General features: G+C 52.0%; 1 protein-coding gene across 18 annotated transcripts in view; it reads right to left on the bottom strand.

Moving 5' to 3' along the window:
- CDRT4 (CMT1A duplicated region transcript 4) overlaps positions 1 to 18965 on the bottom strand; it is a 37639-nt gene that overhangs the window by 9351 nt on the left and 9323 nt on the right. For 3 of the 18 annotated variants that reach the window (XR_014080533.1, XR_014080532.1, XM_081583918.1), the window contains exons 2-4: positions 13461 to 13542; positions 7550 to 7624; positions 5570 to 5919 (exon numbers count right to left, since the gene is read on the bottom strand). Coding sequence is in view for 13 of the 18 variants with exons in the window: in XM_081583918.1 (XP_081440044.1) it covers positions 5570 to 5919; positions 7550 to 7624; positions 13461 to 13530 (495 nt within the window). In the remaining 5 variants the exon portion in view is untranslated. Of the gene's footprint in view, positions 1 to 2076; positions 2751 to 2884; positions 5920 to 7549; positions 7625 to 13460; positions 13543 to 18965 lie in introns of those variants that run through there. The other 15 variants (XR_014080534.1, XR_014080535.1, XR_014080536.1 and 12 more) reach the window with 13 other exon arrangements.

Here is an 18965-nt window from a genome sequence, read left to right as displayed (position 1 = left end):
TTCCAGGTGTTGGGAACTGCTGTTGTAAATGATTTGTTATTGAGCGCCAATCATGTGCCAGGCCACGGCCCAGTTTCTGGGAAGATGACCGTGAGCACGGCTGACCTTGTCCGGCTCTCATGACACTTTCAGAGCCTCCTTCCCAGCTCGGCTGGTCCGGCGGCAGGTGAGTTGGCCCTAGGGGATGGGCCACAAAGGATGGGCTTCTGGTAAAGCCACTCACAAGGAGGAGTGGATGCCTTCCAAGAGGATGCCCAACACTGACCCTGAGGGTCAAAGCCACAGGCCAAGCACACCTGCCCTCCTGAGGACACACCAGCAGGACTGCCAGTGATGAAAACAAGGAGGGAGAGAAGGAAGAGGGAGGAAGGGGACCCGGGTACAGGGAAGGTAGCCAGGACTTGGACCTGAGGGCTTGGGTCCAGTCCCAGAAGGGCTCCCTTCCAGCCAGGACAGCAGATAGAAGCCCCCAGGCAGTGAATGGACTTGGACGAGCTGGAACACACAGAAGTGGGCACAGAGGGCCTGGTGCACTCAGGGCCCACAGGGCAATCGTCCTTCCAGTGGTCACTTTCCCTGGGACCAGTTCGTCTCTCTGCAACACCCCTGCCAACTGGCGGACCCACAGAAACCATTCTGACTTGTCTGAAATGCAGAGGATTCCTGCCTGCCTTGTCTACCAAAAGTGATGGAGGTTACCAGGTGGCTGGAAACTGGACCTGAGGGGGAAGTGGGTTACCTGGAACCTTGCTGGGCCCTCAGAACTAGGAGCTTCCTAGAAAGGCCTTGGGTAGGGTGGGAATTCTTTGCCCTGGAACAGAGAGCCTGGGAGAAGAGATGAGGCTCTCGGCACCAAGTCCAAGGTCATCTCCACGTCACTGTTTATCCTGCCCGTCCCGTGTGGCAACTGGATCATGGTCGGGACCAAGGCACAGAATATGGGGGCAGTGGTGGGCTCCACCCAAAACTGGGGTGTTCCTGCATTCCCTGCCTGCCCCCCATCCGCATCCTAATCCCCCAAAGGGAGCCCCCTGCACATGCCCAGCCATGCCTCGCTGGTTTAGGGCAGCACAGTGGGAGTTCCAAGTACCTAAGCAGATGGCACTAGTGGTAAAGAACACGCTTGCCAATGAAGGAGACATAAGAGACACAGGTTCACTCCCTGGGTTAGGAAGATCCCCTGGAGGAGGGCAAGCAACCCACTCCAGTATTCTTGCCTGGAGAGTCCCACGGACAGAGGAGCCTGGCAGGCCATAGTCCACGGGTCGCAAAGAGTCAGACATGACTGAAGCGACTTAGAACAAAAAGCAGGTGGCTGAGGCTTTGGGTTCCTGGTGAGAGCCGGGGCTGGGGAAGGGGGTAGTGAGCAAGGAAGAGGGAAGATTTCCTGATTATCTGAGCTTCAGTCGAGGCTCAGCGACACTGGATCCTGGTAAATCCCAGGCCCTTGTTTACTGCCCCTCCAGCTCTCATTCAGTCTCACCACTGATAAGGTGCGGGTGCTGCACACACGCCTGTCACTCCAGAAGGGTGGGGATTCCGAGAAGCTTCTAGGAGTGACTGACTCAGACAGAGCTGAAGAGAGCTGCAGGGGCAGGACAGGCACACGGGAGTGAGGCTGCAGGGCTGGGGTTCCTGCTGCTGGCTTTCCGTCTCCTGGTGCTGGCTCTTGATTGGGATTCCTGGGCTGTGTCCGCTCTCCCTCCCAGGGCCCCCACCAAAGCCCAGGGGTCCAAACCCCTACCTCAGGGGGCCCATTATTTTATCTCTGTCCTGAAAAAAAGACTAAGGGGACTGTGAGGCATTTGTGCCTCCCACACGAGGCCCTCAGGCCCCCTAATGGACCAGAAGAATTTGTAATAACACGCGCTGTCAGTCAAGTCCATGGCTCCACCGAGCCCCTGGCCTTAGGCCCCGCCCTAGCCTCCTTTTCCAATTGGAGGATCCCTGGGTCACCCCCAAGCATCTGGCTGGCACACACCAGCTCTAGGAATTGCCAGATCGTCCGTCCTTACAGCCCACCTTCCCTACCCCCACCCCTCCCGACCCCTGAATGGCAAGGACCACAGACTCAGCTGAAGGTAATCGTCAACTATTTAAACATCAACTGTGGAATCTGCAAACAGACAAAAACCATATCGTTCATGGGAGCCAGAGAATTTGCTCAAAAACAGCTACTCAACGTGTCAGAGGCAGAGGGGTCCTTAGTTACAGAGCAGCACAGAAGGGCTAACAAAAGATACTCTTTGGTGTTTCACACACAAACCAGAGTAGGGAGACAAAACAGCTCCCCTGCCAAACAGAACTTTCCAGATGCTATGGAGATAAAGAGGCAGCGGCTACGGGCTGTGGACTCCCAGGGCTGAGTCCAGCACATCCAGAGGAACCTGAGCTCCCCCGGGCCCTCCACTCAAAGGCAGCTGAGGTTGCACTCGGAAGAATCCACATTCCGCTCCAAGCCCCGCCCGCTGGGCTGACTCCAGGCCGCTGGAAGGCTGCTTGCTGGCCCTGGGAGCACGGGGAAGTCTCCCAGCTTCATGAACAAAGCCAGTCCAGTCCCGCCAAGCATCCGCTGGGCTCTTCAGGCCCACAGCTCCGCGTCCACGCCCAGGGCGGGGAGCCTGCACGTGGGTGCCTTGTGACATCAAGAAGTCTCTCCCCGACTTTTCGTTGTTACTTCAGGGCCTCCCAGGATTTTAGCAAGAGTCCACCTCCAGGGTCCCCACCTCCATGCAGTCAGGCATCTGGTCCTGGAGACAAATTTAAGCAACAGCCGCTTCGATACCTCAGGGTCACCCTCCTTCCTCCAGTGACAGAGGCTTCATCACTGGTCCTGTTATAGCCACGCGTTCCGGGAAACAAGCTCACTCAGAAGGACGATGCAGATAGTGAAGTGCAGTTTATTACACCAGCGGGCCCAAGGCAGAGTATCCTCTTAGCCAAGGACCCAGACCAGCATTTGTGAAAATCTTTTATACCCCATGTATAGGTGTCTGAACCCACCACCCAACTCCCTTGTGACTTACATAAACAAAAGAAAGGTAAATACAATCACAATAACTCCATCATTCATGTGTTATGTGTTCAAACAGTCAATAATCAATAAGCCTGAGGTTACTTTCCAAACAGTCAATAATCAATAAGCCTGAGGTTACAGATAAGAATTTATGACCTGTCCGGAGGGGGTCTTATCCTTCTATTGTCATTTCCACAGGCACTAAGCACAGAGTTCAGAGTCCATTAGAGAGGTGGCCGAGCATAATCAGCACAAACAGGCCTAAGATGGAGTCCAGGCCCTATGAATTCCTTCTTCAGTCCAGCTACTCTGTCCACCAGCTGCCTCCTCAGAACACCTTCCCGGCAGCCCCCGTGGTCCTCAAGCCAACATGGTCAAGTCCTTGAAGTGGCTGGACCTATGAACCCAGTTTGGCCTTGAACAGACTCCTCCCTTTCAAAGCAATTAAGAGTTTTTCTTTCTTAAAACAGCCCCAGAAGGCAACGCGACTGGACTGCAGCCACAGACACAAGCCATTCTCATCACAGCGTAAGGTGCTGGTGTGCTTAGCTCCTGCTTGTATGTTATAACAGACTGAGAATTAAATTAATCTAAGCAATGTTATCTATAAAACAACCATTAATTTAGAGAGTATATATTTGTAAAAACTGTGAAACACCTAGAAATTTAAAAAGCAACAGCCACCAAAAACAAAACAAAACACTATGTAACAACTCTCCCTTCAAAGGAATGTAAAGAAATCAGCCCAAACCCCTGCAAACATTGACACAATGAAAATCTATAATCCATCATTTCCCAAGTATACTCTAGCTATAAATTCCCATAAAGGGATAGAGAAGAGAAAAATTTTTGTTAGGAATTTATCATCTGCCTGCATGTCTGTAAATGACCCAAAAGACAGTCATTCAGATTCACTGTAAATCACATTATTTTTGTAAGAATTCATTCTGGCCAAGAGCTGCGGACCCAGGAATGGATCTGGAGCTCCTAACTTGTGCAGCTCTCTACACAGCTCACGGCAGCCAGAGTGCAGCCAAGTGTTTGTGCAGGGCTCCTGGGTGGAGAGGGCACATTCGCAGGGCAGCTTCCATCTTTTCCAACAACTAACTCATTGCATCTTCTGTGTCTCTGTGAGAAGCTGGGTGAGTATTAACCGTTTCACAAACTCAAGCACAGACACTTGGGTGAGGCAAAGAAGAGAGATGAGATCAGTGAAGCCACGCTCAGTGGAAGAGCCCCAAACCTGAGACTGGGTGGTCTGCCTGTCACATTGGGTCCCCTCTGTGACTAAACACATAGTGTGTCTGCCTCCAGACTGAGGACAGCATCTTTTGCTCTGAGGCCAGCTGGGAATAGCCCGAGCATGGGTGGACCGATTCCAGCTGTCTGACAAAGCACAGCCGGGGTCCAGCCAGAGCTGTCTCCCCGCCAGCTCTGCTCCACAAGCCTCAGGGAAGTTCAGGGGACAGAATCCCCCATCTCTCAGCAGTGGACACTTGGACCCCCAAAGCCGCTTTGTAAGCACCCCCAAGGAAGAAACCTCCCAATACAGGTTCAGGAACCAAGTGGAAGCGCAAGGTGGGATCTCTTGGAGCAGGGACTCAAGCTTAATTCTCTGGCTCCAAGTCCATCCTTTCACACTTTGCTTCAAGAGGCAGGCTTTGGGTTACTGTAAATCACATTTCTACTTCCCTCCCGGTTAGGCTCTGCCTATCGGGAGAGCCAGAGGGAGCGTCAAGGCTGGAGGAGGAAGAAGGGACTCGCTCCAGATTTGGTTCCTGCTGGCTTCCTGTCCTCAGCAATACTCGTTCACTTGGGTGGTGTCAACTCCTTCCAGAAACATCTGAGTCCCTCTTGGGCTTCCCCAACACTATTGGAACCAAGCTTGGGGGATCCATAAGCCAAGAGGTGGGGGTGCCACCCCACAGGGTTGTCCTCCAAGCTCAGGACACCAGCGTCTGCTGGGAAGCATTCGTTAGTCCACCTCAGGAATCAGAGATCAGCCCACCTGCCCGTCACCAAGCGTCTAACTTAATATATTTGCATCTTCCCTGGGTGCATGCCCCAGACTGCTTCCTGCACATGCCTCTCCATCCACACCCTCTGAACCCTCTTCCTGCCTTTTCAGTGGCCTGCTTAGGGATTCTTTCTATTAATAGAAAGAATCTCTGGTGTGGCTTCTGTCTGCTGCCTGGACCAGAACTGATTCACCCCCAGCTGGGTCCTAAGCATCTACACCAGGAACTGGAGCCTGGCATTCCCAGGCCCACTTAACTGCACTGCCAGAAGGGGCGCACCCGCCCACCCATGGCCCCCATCCCATGGGGTTGATCTCAGCCAACCTCTGCAACAGCAGGGGTGAGTTCCAATGCAAGGGCTGCCACACAATGTGTGGCAAATGGCGCTTAATTGCCATTCAAGCTCAGGGGTTGGCTGCGGGGACTCTGGCTAGAGGCAAAACATTTCCGACGGCAGTCTGGCCATGTAAGGGAGCGTCCTCACAGTGGGCGCCCGGGCAAAGATGATCTTGTTGTAGCTGGCGGTGGGACTCACCCTGGAGTCCGCGTGCAGGTGGAGGGGCTCTGGGACCCCCGGGGGCCCCATGGCCGACATGGAGAGGGGACCCCACACAGACAGCATGGTCTCGGACCTCAGGTCCTTGAAGGTGGTGGTACCCAAGGACTTGGAGGACTTTCTCCTCTTCAGCTGGATAAGGCTGGCTGGCTTGCTCTGCTTGCCTACCCGCCGACTCTCCTCCACCGTTTGCAAGCACTCCAGCTCTCTGGCCTTGCTCTTCTCGATGAGTCTCTTCACTATTGGGGAGGTGTATGTGACATAGGCCGGCCACGGGTTGTGTTTCTCAAGCAGATTCACCGGGAGCCCGATGTTCTCAGTGAGTTCTACTGGCAAGAGAAACACGGGTGATTTAGAGCCACTCGCGGCAATGGTTCCATTCTTTAGGGGTCAGAGGAATCAGAGTTTGGATTTCTCCCCATCAGGCATGAGAGCCCTTCCACCCCCTATATTCAGTGGGAATAAAATGGTGGGCTTGAACTCAAGTCTACCGGGCTCACACATCCATAAGCTTCTCACTCTAGTTGCTGGCCAGAAATTTTGGGTGCCTGAGGTAGGGGGAACTTTACTGGAAAATCTGTAAAGTTGGGAGACAGAATGACACTCCACAGAGTATATTAATTAAGGAAAAGAGTGGTCAAGAGCGGGAACTTGGAGTCCAGCAGGCTTGGTTTCAAATCTTGCATACATCAAACTGTTTAACCTATAAACCTGTGTCATTTCACCAGTAAAAATGGTTACCATAAGGCTATAGGAAGGATGAAATAAAGTAATATAAGTCAAGGACTTGTAACAGTGTAGCTCAGGGATTGAAAGCATGGGCTTTGCACTTGGACTATCTGAGTTCAGATTCATTCTCCACCCCCTCTTCTTATCTGTGAATCTCGAGCAAGTCTCTGACCTCCTCTTAACTTCAGCTGCTTTGCGTGTAAAGCAGGGATTAGAAAAAGACCAACCCCAAAGAGCTTTCTTGTGGACTAAAAGAAGCAATGTATGTAAAGATTTTATTTAGCACAGTGCCTGGCATAGAGTAATCAGTGAACAGCAACTATGAACCTCTTGGCTGAGTCTCTCTGCCTTTTTCACTTAATCCTTGTTACACCTGATAGTGTCATCTCCCTTTAAGAGAAGGACAAGCCCAAGGCCGTCCATCCTGCACAACGAGCAGGTGGTGGGTTTGAACTCAAGACTCACGGGCTCACACATACATAAGTTTTTCACTTTAGCTGCTGGCCAAAAGTTTTGGGTGTTACTGGAAAATCCACCCATTAGTTTGCCAAGCAGCCCATCCCTCTCTGAATACCAAGTCCTTCCAGGTCAGACCTTCTTTCTTTCCTTTGCAGCTTCACTTGGTCCAGAAGAAAGGCCTCCAAATTTCCCTCCCGCAGCTTCTCCTCCGCCGTTTCCTCAGGTGGTGCCTACTTGTCCTAATTTTATAGTCCGTTGGTCATTTTTATATGAGTCGGAGAGGCAGGGGACTTGAAAGGTTCATCTTGCCATCTCCAGCCTGAATTCGGTGAAAAGCACTATAACTCAAGAGAAGAGGCAGATTCTCAAGTGATTCCCAGGCTCCCTTGCGGGGAAACGAGAGCTTCTCGGAGACAGGGCTATGAGGAAGAGCATCATGGAAGGTTCCGGGTCCCAGCAAGGGTGTCACTGTGCCTGGGGGAGACAGGATGCGTGATGTCACCTCGCTCTAGAAGAAGAGCATCCAAGCTTCCAGGCACAGACGTGTCCATCCGTCTTTGCCTCCCCAAAGCAGACGCAAAACTTCAGGGTCCTGCGGGTTCGGGCATCCACTGTACAGGACAGAGGTGAAACTACCCAGAGACGTGCCCCTTCTGTCTCTCCAAGCCACCAGATCCTCGCACCAGTGTGACAAGAGCAGCCACCTCGGCGTCTCCCCCGCCCCCCTCCACCCCCCAACCTCGGCCAACCCTGCCCACCGCGAAGCCTTACCTTCTTCCATCTTCATCTTTCTTGCATCGAGTCTCTCCATGTTTACCAAATTCTTCACAGTGAAGGCCTGGATACCTTTGGAGAAAAACAGCTGTAAGCCTGGACTCCCACAGAGAGTCCTGGAAGAAAGTGATGAGCAACCTCCCTGGGAGCCTGAGCTCAAGGGCCTCTGTCGGCTCAGAGACAAGGGGGAGCCTCCGGCAGCCGGAGAGACGGGCTGAGCCCAGGGCATGCTGGGAGGGCAGGCCAGCTCCAGGCCTCCACCTTCTGACTGCCAGCTTTCGAGGACCCAGTGCGGGGGCTGGCATGGGGGCTGTGTTGAGGCTGGACCAGGGAAAAGGTGAAGAAAGAAATGTCCCCACTTCAAAACCACGTCTTCTTCTCCACCAGAGCCCAAGTGAGCACGTTACTGCCATTGGGCAGAATACCTCTCCCTGGCAGCACCCTCGGCCTGCTATCAGGGGAAGGGGCAGCAGAGATGGGCAGTGGCCTGGAGTCAACCTCAGGCCCGCAGGCAGAGGCTGCAATAAGGCTGCCTTCCTGCCGGACATGACCGTGTGCATGTGGGAATCCGATGGTGACTACAGTCTGGGGACTCTCGAACCTGACTGTCCATCTGCCTGGAGGGTTGTTAAAACATCCCTGGGCCCAGGTCCAGAGCCACAACTCAAATCTTCAGCAAGGAAGATTGGTGAGGTTTTATTATTAACCACTTAGCGATCTTTTCAGCTCCTTTCTACTTCCAGGCCCCAGAAATGCACATCGGAGAATGGATGACTTTATAGATTCATTTCTTGAGCATTGGAAAGGCCCAGGGAGCATGCCCACTGCCTCCTGTCGACACCCAGGGACTAAGAATTTGAGTGGCTCTGAACAAGCGTGAGGGTGAGTCTGGAGCTGTGTCCAGGAGACCCTGCTTTGAGAACCATGGTCCAGGGCGGTGCCACTCCATGGGAACCCTGGGGGGGTGGGGGTGGGAAAACACAGCAGCAGAGTCCTGCACCAGGGATGCAGGGTCCGCCAGCTGCTCTGGGGGCCTGAGAATGTGCATGTCTAAGTCACGCCCAGGTGCCACTGCCAGTGTGAGGATCTACTCTTAGTGGCCCTGTTAGAGGCTGAATGGCGATTATAAATCTTTCTTTCAGCTGCAACATACACAAGGCTTGGCTTGTGCAGGTAGGAAATGCCTCTCAGGTGAGCAGTTCCAAGACTCTCTGCCCCTTTCCCCTCCCCATTGAGGAGCCAGTGGGGAAGGCAGGGAACGGAGCTCTCGACAGGGCCACCATCAATCCCACTGTAGCTATAAAGTAAATCATTTCCAAGGTCAGAGCTTTATTATAACATGTCTCACAGCCAAAAAAATTAAAAATAAAACAGAAGCAATATTGTAGCAAATTCAAGAAAGACTTTTTAAAAATTTCACATCAAAATAAAAATCTTTTTAAAAAATTTTTTAAAGTAAGGGCTGTGGAGCATTCCCACCACCACCTGCTAATACTGAAATTAGGAAGATTAAAGAACCAGTGTCTCAAAGTGGGGGCTAAGGATGGTCCTTTCATACAGAACTAATTCACACTCTGTCCATGGCCACCAGCCACATTCTTATCTCAGGAAACCATCCTGCAAAAGGATTTTTTGGGTTCCAGGCAAGACTGATGAATCAGCGGGTACAAATCCACCCCAAACACTCAGATTGTTTGCTCCACACACACTGTGAAAATAGTGCTGTATGCACACCCCTGATAGGCAGGACAGTGTCTTAATCCAGTGTTTCCCAAGCTGTGCCCCACAGAATGCAAAAGAAAAAGTGAAAGTGTTAGTCACTCAGTCATGTCCGATTCTTTGTGACCCCGAGGACTGTAGCCTGCCAGACTCCTGTGTCCATGGGATTTCCCAGGCAACAATAGGGTTTCTCCAGGCAAGAATACTGGAGTGGTTGCCATGCCCTCCTCCAGGGGATCTTCCTGACCCAGGGATCGAACCCAAGTCTCTATGTCTCCCGCATTGGCATGTGGGTTCTTTACCACTAGTGCCAGCTGGGAAGGGCCAAGCCAAATGGAGGGCCCAGTGCTCCCTGGAAAGTAGACCCGTGCTTCCTTCCTTCTGCTTGGCCTGCCCCCTGCTCTGCTTCAGCCTGCAGGCATCTTGTCTTGCTTGCATCTCATCTCCCTCTTCTCCCTGAGCCATTTGAGGAGTTCATCTGACCCTCCTCGGCCCCCCTACCCCCACTCCACCCCCCACAGATGGAGAACCATATTTTCCCCAGCAGGAAGCTGGTGCGGAGTTTCTTTTCACCTCTGCACTTACCCTTCTCAACCTCCTGTCTCCTCCCTGGCCTGCCCATTTCCTTGTCTGCCTTCTGGTTACTCTGCATTTATTTTGGGCTGAAAAGGAAGCTTCCACTTAGGGCAGAAGTGTCCTGGGAGTCTTATCTCTAAGACCTGAACCAGCCTGGTGCCGCGTGGTGTTCCCACACTGACCTTCATCCTGAGCAGACCCTCATCTTATAGGCTGAGAACACTCTCTGACAGCCCGCACTTCAGACCTAGGGAAACACTGTGCCCCCCGACAGACTTACCATGAGCCCACCGCCCACTTACCAAGACTCCCTCCACCTCTTCACGCTGCCCCATCCCCCCACCCAACACTATGGAGCTGACAGGCTCCAGGGGGCACCCAGGAGATTCTGATATGATACTGGGAAGCCCTGAGAATTCCAGAGCTAAGACAGAGGGGACAGGGGTGGGGAGGAGCAAGCTGGCCTCCCCTCCCCCCTCCCTATGAGACAACTTGCTGGCCACCTTCTCAACCTCAAACACACGCCTACTCCAAGAGAGGAGAAACAAGCCCATTACTGAGCTCTGCTAAAAGGCCTACTTGTACACGATGGGCAGATTTGGTAGCTGTCAGCTGATCCTGATAGAAACCACGCCCCTTTCCAGGGCAGGAGATGAGGGGGGTGGGCACCACCCTGGGGCAGGAGACAGGAGCCTCATCGAAGTGCCCATCTTCTGACACAGGCCTGGCATCACTGACTCATCACAGTGGCAGGAGGGAGAAGGGGGACACGCTGCTTCTTGAAGATGCTTCTGTACATCCATGTTCTCTAATGATTATACACGGACTTTGAGGGACACAGAAGTGGAAGCAGAGTTGAAGTGCCCACTGCCACGCACATCAGTTCATGCACGGGTGTAGGTGTTCACCAAATCCATACTGAGCCCCAAACACAGCACTTCTAAGAGGTGTGGGTCCCACCCTCCCTGAGAATCCACAGTAGATTCTTCATGTTCATCTCTTGCTTTCGGGGGGTGGGGGGAAGGGGTCTACCCTTCGCAGTGCCAAGGGTCCACAAAGCACGTTTGTCTCCCATGCCCATAACAGATCAAACACAACTGGCCCATGTCATCCGAGTCATCAGAAATAAAAGAAGAGAAGTTCCTGCAGAGACCAGAAGCAGTCCCTTCAGCCACTCTGCAGATGGCCTGCGGGGAGGGGTGGGGGGTGGGGGGTGGGGGTGGGCGCGGTCCACTGTCACTATGCACCAGGCCTGGAGCTTCGGTTCAAGGAGCACCCGGCCCACTGAGAAGCCAGACCACAAGCTTCCCAACTCAACCCAGGTCAGAGTGGGAAAGCATGAAACAGGTTCGAGAAGAGAAGATGGTTGTGCTGAGTCCTGATGGACCGCTGGGTGACAGGCAGTGGGTCCTGAGGAGTTCAAGTCCCGAGTGATGTGCGCCTCTACTCGGGCCCACCTTCCTGTCTGGGTGCAGCTCACACAGGCTGCAGGGTTTCTGCCTATGAACCATGATGCTGAGTTGGCAGAATAAACACTTGACAGATGTGCTGCAGGAAGCAGAACTGAGCCTTGGGTAAAACTACGAATCTAAATTTCATATTTATCTGAGGACTGTTCAATGATAAATAGTAAAATTCCCAATTTAAATGTAATATGAAGACTCATTCAGCAAACAGCACCCATGGCCATACTGTCTAGAGATCAAGGTTCAAATTTTTAAATAAAATTTCCAAAATGAGCCAAACAGGCACAATCAGAGGAGCACTGTTCAACCTTTTCCTTCCGTGGACATTTTCGGTGGCGGGGTACACCGACAGGCAAGACGGCTAGGAAAGATGAAAAGACAGGCAGCAGGAACCAGCCCTGCCTTTTCGTACTCAGGAAATCAGACATGAAAGGCGTGAAGCAGTGTGTGCCCAGAGACCTTCTCTCTGCCTGACAGCTGGCTCAGGAGTAAAGGGACCATGAAAACATGTGGCTTTGCAGAGTGTAATCAATCAGAGAGAGGAAGCCCTGCTCCACTAGAACAATAGGACAGACAGGCATCTCCAGGGCGGGCGCAATCAGTGGGCCCCACCACCCGATTCTACAGTGTTCAAAGCACCAGGAACCGGGGCCAGGGTTTGCTTTAAAGATGGTGACTTGCTAACAGCTAACATTGATTACCTTTCAAGTCAGGGACCAGGGGACCAGAGAGTGAAAGAGGGAAATCAAATTTCATTTCATCCTTAATGAACACTGTGAATTTTCAACCTGGCATATATTACTTACATTTAAAATATCTTTAAGAAAAAAATTATAAATATCAAGCAAATCCTAGAAATAATGCTTTCTTTTTCAAAAGTTAATATTTTAGATAATAATGATGAGCAAAATATTATTTATGTATACTTATACAATATTAATTTGATTTTTTTGACTGTTTACCTGTATATTTTTCTTAATTGGAAGATTTTTATAAGGCCATGTTTCACCTGATTTTTTTTTTAACTTCGCTTTAATCATATTAAAATCCCTATCTTGCTTTTTTTTTAAAAAAAAAAAAAAAGGTGATTGCATTTGAGACTCCACCTGGAAGCAAAGAGCTAATGTGGCCACCTTCTTTAGGGGTCAGTTATCCCAACATACACATAACCTATGGGCTTCCCTGGTTGCAGAGTGGTAAAGAATCTGCCTGTCAATGCAGGAGAGAGGGGTTCGATCCTTGGGTCAGGAAGATCCCTTGGAGAAGGAACTGGAAGCTCACCCCAGTATTCTTGCCTGGGAAATCCCATGGATAGAGGAGCCTCACGGGTTACAGTCCCTCGGGTCTCAAAGAGTTGTATACGACTGAACAACTACACAGCATATACATATACATATACATATACATATACATATACATATACATATACATGCATGTGTGTCAAATCGCTTCAGTCGTGTTCGACTCTTTGCAACCCCATAGACCGTAGTCCACCAGGCTCCTCTGTCCACGGGATTCTCCAGGTAAGAATACTGGAGTGGATTGCCATGCCTTTCTCCAAGGGATCTTCCCGACCTAGGAATCGAACTTGCATCTCTTATGTCTCCTGCAAAGCGCCAGAGTGAGGGGAGGAGGATATACCACTAGTGCCACCTGGGAAGCCCTGCCCAGAAATGAGCCCAAGACACTGGCTTGAAGCCACCAAGTCTAGGATTCAGGCTTCACTGAAACCCTGTCTCACACAGAAAACCACAGGGCCTGAACAGACTGAATTCCAACCCCGCTTTTCCTCGGAAGCTATTTCCTTTCCCGTCTGGTCCAACATGCGCTCCGTCCCCTGCATGCCCACCATACGTGACGGATGTCACTGCTACTAGATGCGGCCCTGGGGGGTCACCCATCTGCTCTTAGAAGATGGAGTGGCCTTTTATTCCCTCAGAACAATGATAAATTCAGATGCCCCTTCATCTCTCCTTCCAGGACTGTTTCAATGACTCTTCTTTTGGGAGGCCAATCAGCGCCCCCATGGGGCTTATACCTGCCCTGCCCTCTTCTCTCAAGAGTCTTATCTGTGCCTGGTCTACCAGGGCCCTTTGTCCCATTGCGCATTACTTGGTATTGGGGTCTCTCTCCCCAGGTTTGCTCACCTTGCTCTGACCGTCTGTGGTTCCTGTTTCTCCAGCATGGAAGCTTCTGAAAGTCTTTGGGGTGGCTCATTTCAAGAGGTTTCTGAAAAACACAGAATGAGGAAGGTAAACTGGTAAAATACACTTTCATGTAACTACCATGGATGCTCTAGGGGAAATGGACAGCTGAATATGCAGGAAAACTTGCCTGCAGTTAAAAGAGAAAATAGCAAAGATCGAGTACCCAAAGGTCAAGAAAGGGGTCTTTGAAATTGAAGAGAAATACTGAGTTACTCATTTTAAACAAATTTTTCTAGGCACAGATATACAAACAGTCCACAGCGACCCATTACCACATAGGAAATATGTGCGGGTCACGTGCCAGGAAGTTCTGAGATTCTGACAAAAGGAGTTTTTGTTGAGTCAGAAATCCAATTCAACAAGGGTTTTAATGTGTCTCTCCTTGGCACAGTGGAGGGGTGCATGGAACACTTTTACTCTCCGGGAACGGGCCCTCCACGGTCTGTGTCGGGGGGACATCCTCTCCTGACAGAGGCCCAACCTTGCAGACCCCCCCTCGTGCAGCCCTGCATGAGAACCAGCTCTCTCCTCGGTGCTCCCACAGTGTTTCTGTGATCTAACTGTGTTTGTATTTCAACATCTCCAGGAGGCAACATATGAGAATGTGCCTAACGGGACAAAGATGCATATGAAACAGTTGTTTGGAGTAAAGTATACAATGAAGGGGCTTCCCTGGTAGCTCAGTTGGTAAAGAATCTGCCTGCAATGCAGGAGACTCCATTTCGACCCCTGGGTAGGGAAGATTTCTGGAGAAGGGATAGGCTACCCACTCTAGTATTCGTGGGCTTCCCTGGTGGCTCAGATGGTAAAGAATCTGCCTGCAATGCTGGAGACCTGAGTTCGATCCTTGGGTTGGCAAGATCCCCTGGAGGAGGGCATGGCAACCTACTCCAGTATTCCTTCCTGGAGAATCCCCATGGACAGGAGCCTGTTAGACTACAGTCCACGGAGTCACGAATAGTCAGACATGACTGAGCGACTAAGCACAGCACAGCATATACAATTAAGAGCATGAGCGCAGGACAGGCCAGCTGCTGCCCAGATGTGTGACCTGCAGTGGGATACTTAAACTTCCCGAGGCTCGATGACCTCGTCTGTAAACACGGGCAGTAACAGGATTTCTCTGGTCTTGACGGCTCTGTCGTGAGGTGCGTTATGTGAAACAGGTGGGAGCCCAGGTTGGACTGTCCTCACACTCCTTGGGTGACTGTCATGCAGGACTGTGACATCCAGGAAGAGGCTGGAGCAGGGAGAGATGACAGGATGGGCTACGGGAGGGGGGCACACTTCCGTCCCCAAGTCTCATCCATCCCCCACATCAACGCCACTCTTCAGGTCCCAGCAGCCCTGCTTATATTATCTGCTTGCAGAAAGGACACCCTCTGGAGGTGACCCGAGCCCAGCAGGTCTGAGGCATCCCAGTCGACCTGCAGTCACTCGAGTCCAAATTTACAGATATGTGCACGGCCCTGATCCCCAAGGTGAAAGGGGGGGTCTATGACCTACACACACACATGTGCACATGCACACATGCACACACATGCCCTGTGCAACTCCCCGATGTTCCCAGGCATGCCTCTGGGTGACCCTCAGCTTCAACACCCCTGGTCCCAGCTGACCCCATTTCTCTTCTCCTCAGGCCACCGCAGCTCCAGCCTGCCTGCAATGACTTCATGAGCAAACCGGGGCCAAAAAGTCTCGCCAGATTCCTGCTGGAAACAATCTGGAGACTTGGGTATGTGAGCAGCTTAAAGGGGATGTGGGCTGGAGGAGAGTTCTCAGATCCAGCTCTGCATCTTAGGTCCAGTCTTAAGCAGGTTACTCGGTCCTTCCAAATTTCAGTTTCTCCGTGAGAAACACCCTGTCCCACGGATGTTACTCTGATCCAGTTGATTCAGGAAGAAGGACATCATGATCAGTAAGTTCTAACTGTCTGCTTTTGTAGAGAAGATCAGGAAGCCTGAACTAATGGCATGAACATACCTCTCTGATGTGTGACTGGGGCGCATGTGGGTAGCAAGATGATGACGTAACATGGGCACCCAAGACAAGAACTAGATGAATTCCAGAGAGAGCAGAGGGTGGAGGCGGGACAAGGGGAGAGAATGGAGGGCAAGTGTAACCAGTTCAGGAGCTCAGAATCACCAGCCCCCAGGTGGTCTTCAGAACATTGTGTCTTACTCTCTGGTGACCGTAGAACTAGTTTATCTCTGCCTCTCCCAGCCATGGGCTTATCAGAACCACTGGGATGCCAGGGCCCACAGGCTGAACAGACTGAACAGAACTGGGCCCAGAAGCCTTGGCAGGCAGCCTCCCAGAAGGCCCCCAAAGATCCTCTGCCCACCAGAATTCACATCCTCTGAAACCCACCCTCCCACATCTAATGTCTCCTTTCTAACAGATAGAATGTGATCAAAGTGATGGGGCATTACATGGCGATTAGGTTACACAGAAACCTTGGCTTCCTGCTTGAACTCACCCTCTGTCTCTGTCTTTGTCTGTCTCACTTTGTCTCTGTACATCAGCGGGAAACCCTATTATAAGCCACCCTAGGGGGAAGCTAATGGCTAGGGATGTTTCTAGCCAGCAAGGAACTGAGGCCCTTAGTTTCACAACCTGTGAGGAACTTGATTTTGCCAATAACCAAGCAAGTGAGCTTGGGTAGGCACCCTCCCCAGTTAGCCTCTCAAGTGGGACCACAGCCCCAGCCAAAACCACAACTGTCCCCCACAGAGAGGTCTGGAGACAGAGGCACAGTTAAGTCCCACTCAGATTCTCAACCCATGGAGACTGGGAGGTACATTTGTGTTTTAAGGAACTAAATTTGGGGGTATTTGTTACACAGCAAGAAGTAACTGATACAAGGCCCATATCAGACTTGCCAAGGAAGGATCCTACTCCTGAACAGAGACAGGGACTCTGCCAACCATGAGGGTAATTCCCCTACACGGTTCCTCCTTCCGGTCTGCTCCCATCTCTGGGGAACAATGCAACTCCTGCTACAAGGGAACATGTGTACATAAAGAATTCATGGCTATCAAACACCACAGAAATGAGGCCATCGTCTAACAAAGCCAGTTTCAACAAGGCCATCTCGACGCTGTGGACACACTGCTGTGGCTGGAGGGGTCAAGGCAGAGAGGGGACAGGGAGGGGTGGGAAGGGGTGGAGGTGGGGCTCAGAGATGATGCCAGGGTGCTTTCTTCACATGTTCCTTGAGAGGTTCAGAAAGCTGTAGCTTTAGTTGTTTAAGACCAAGTAAAAATGACTTTGGCATCAAAATGGCTTTGTGAAAGCAGCCAGATTATAAAGTCAAGTTCTATCACACAATTATTTTACCCATCCACCCCCTCCACTACATAAATGCTGTTTGGGCTCTGGATCTGGGTGGCTGGCCACCCACCTTTCTCTCCTGCTGTGTGTGCACGAGGGCATGTGTGCACTCACACAGGCATGCACACACACACACCATGAAAGGGATTCATGAGCAGGTTTTCAGGGTCTGAGAGCACAGGATAAGAAAACCAGGGATTTCAAGGCCACTATCTGCCCCCCGCCTGATGTGGATCTAGGCTGTTCCTATTCAAACGGCTGAAGGGCACCTGCCCCCAAGGCTGAGGCTTCACCCAGGACCCCACAGAGAGCAAATCACCACCGAGAAAACACCAGGAACCAGGCTATTGTGTTCAAAGGGAAGGGTGCCTTTATCTTTGAATTGATCCCACTGGTTTCCCAAAGGTCTCTAGATCGTTAATAAAGAGAAGAGGGTCTCCGTGGCGCCGTTGTGTGGTCATCCTGCTAAAAGACATCCCATTAAAGGACAGTAACAGTCACAGATCATCCCAGGCACTGACCGGCATGGTTCTGAGACCCAACCAGCTATGTTGGGGACTTTCTGGCCCAACAGTCTAGCCCTCATGTCACTAGTTTTCTCTGTGAAAATAGGATTGTTGCTTTTTTTTCCTCTCTCTCTCTCCAGTTCTGACCTCCTCTTCACACAGCAGCCCAGGACCCAGGATGCACGCCAGCTTCCCAGCACCCCACCAAATGAGTTCCATGTGAGCCCAACTTCTGAGTTGATCGCAACCAAGAAAGCACAGTAAGCCCTGACCTTCAGCACTCAGCCCCCTTTCTGCCCGGGTCCAGACGAGAAAGCTCATTTTGCCCTCTAGGGTGGGAAATGTGAAAGGCAGGGTGCAAAGCCGGGGCGAGCCCCCCCCCACCACCACCAAACAGCCAGCAGTCTTTCCATCCACCCATGGAAATTCTAGACGCACGAGGTACAGGGACGTACCCTGCATTCCCACCCTTGCCAACTGCCGTAAACCTGTTTCTCTCCTGTTGGAGTTACGACGTGGAGCCAGAAATCTGGAAGAATTTAACGCCCAGTCAGTTCAGACAGAGGAAAACATTGTTCAGAGTAAACACTGGGATCCCTCCCTCAGCATCCAGGAATGTGGAGCCGGCGGGGTGGAGATCGGCAGCTTCTCAGCACGGCTCTCCTGGGCCGCGGCAGGGGGGCAGGCCAGGGCTGTAGTCCAGCCCAGAGCCTGGGTCTGGGGCTTCCCCCTTCCCTCCCTCGATCCCAGCCTCAGCTCCAGAAACCCTGTTTCTAGGCAGGACCCTGCCCACCTGCAGAGGCCGCTCCTCCCTGTTCTTGGGAGGGGCCAGAAGAGGTAAAGGGACCCAGAAGGGGCTCGTAAGCTCTGTCTGGGACTTTCCACTTCCTTCAACTGTACCACCCATGAAAGAGTGGCTTCTCCTAGAGGAAGAAAGGAGGCTCTGTGTATGCAGTGGGGACACAGAGCCTGCAACCAGGAGCCGTGAGTGCCCGGCACGCTGTGACCGCCAGCATCCACCTGGCTTTGATGGAGCCACGGGCCCAGCCCCACCCTGTGTCCTCCGGCCCTGGGGCGGGGAGACGAGGGGCTGGCTTTTCCTGGGGCTATGTGGGGGTCCCAGGAAGGTCTCTTTGGGTCACGGCATCCCTCTGCCTAAAGTGCCCCTGCCAACAAGTAGGCCTGACCGGAACTGTGGACAGTTTCTGACAGTCACAGTTCAGGAGGAACCCTGCAAGTCAGGAAGACTTCAAGGAGAGGATGCAGACAGAGCCCAAGGACGGCTGCTTTGCCTCAGGACCTCCAGTGGGGCTGCCAGGCAGTTTCGGGGCAGCAACAGAGCTGCACAGCCACCCTGTGGGCCCTGACCCTCACCACGGCTCTCACCCCATCCTTGGCCCCAAAGGATGCACAGAGGGTGTATTTAGGTGGACTTATTGATGCCTCCCACTGGGCTTCCCAGGTGGCAATAGTGGTAAAGAAACCACCTGCCAATTCAGGAGACATAAGAGACTCAGTTTCGATCCCTGGGTTGGGAAGATCCCTTGGAGGAGGGCATGGCAACCAGTATTCTTTCCTGGGAAATCCCACAGACAGAGGAGTATGG

Source organism: Giraffa tippelskirchi, chromosome 3 (assembly GCF_054371585.1).
Source record: "Giraffa tippelskirchi isolate mGirTip1 chromosome 3, T2T-mGirTip1v1.2.pri, whole genome shotgun sequence".
Lineage (NCBI taxonomy): Eukaryota > Metazoa > Chordata > Mammalia > Artiodactyla > Giraffidae > Giraffa > Giraffa tippelskirchi.
This window is presented reverse-complemented; position numbering and strand designations above follow the sequence as displayed.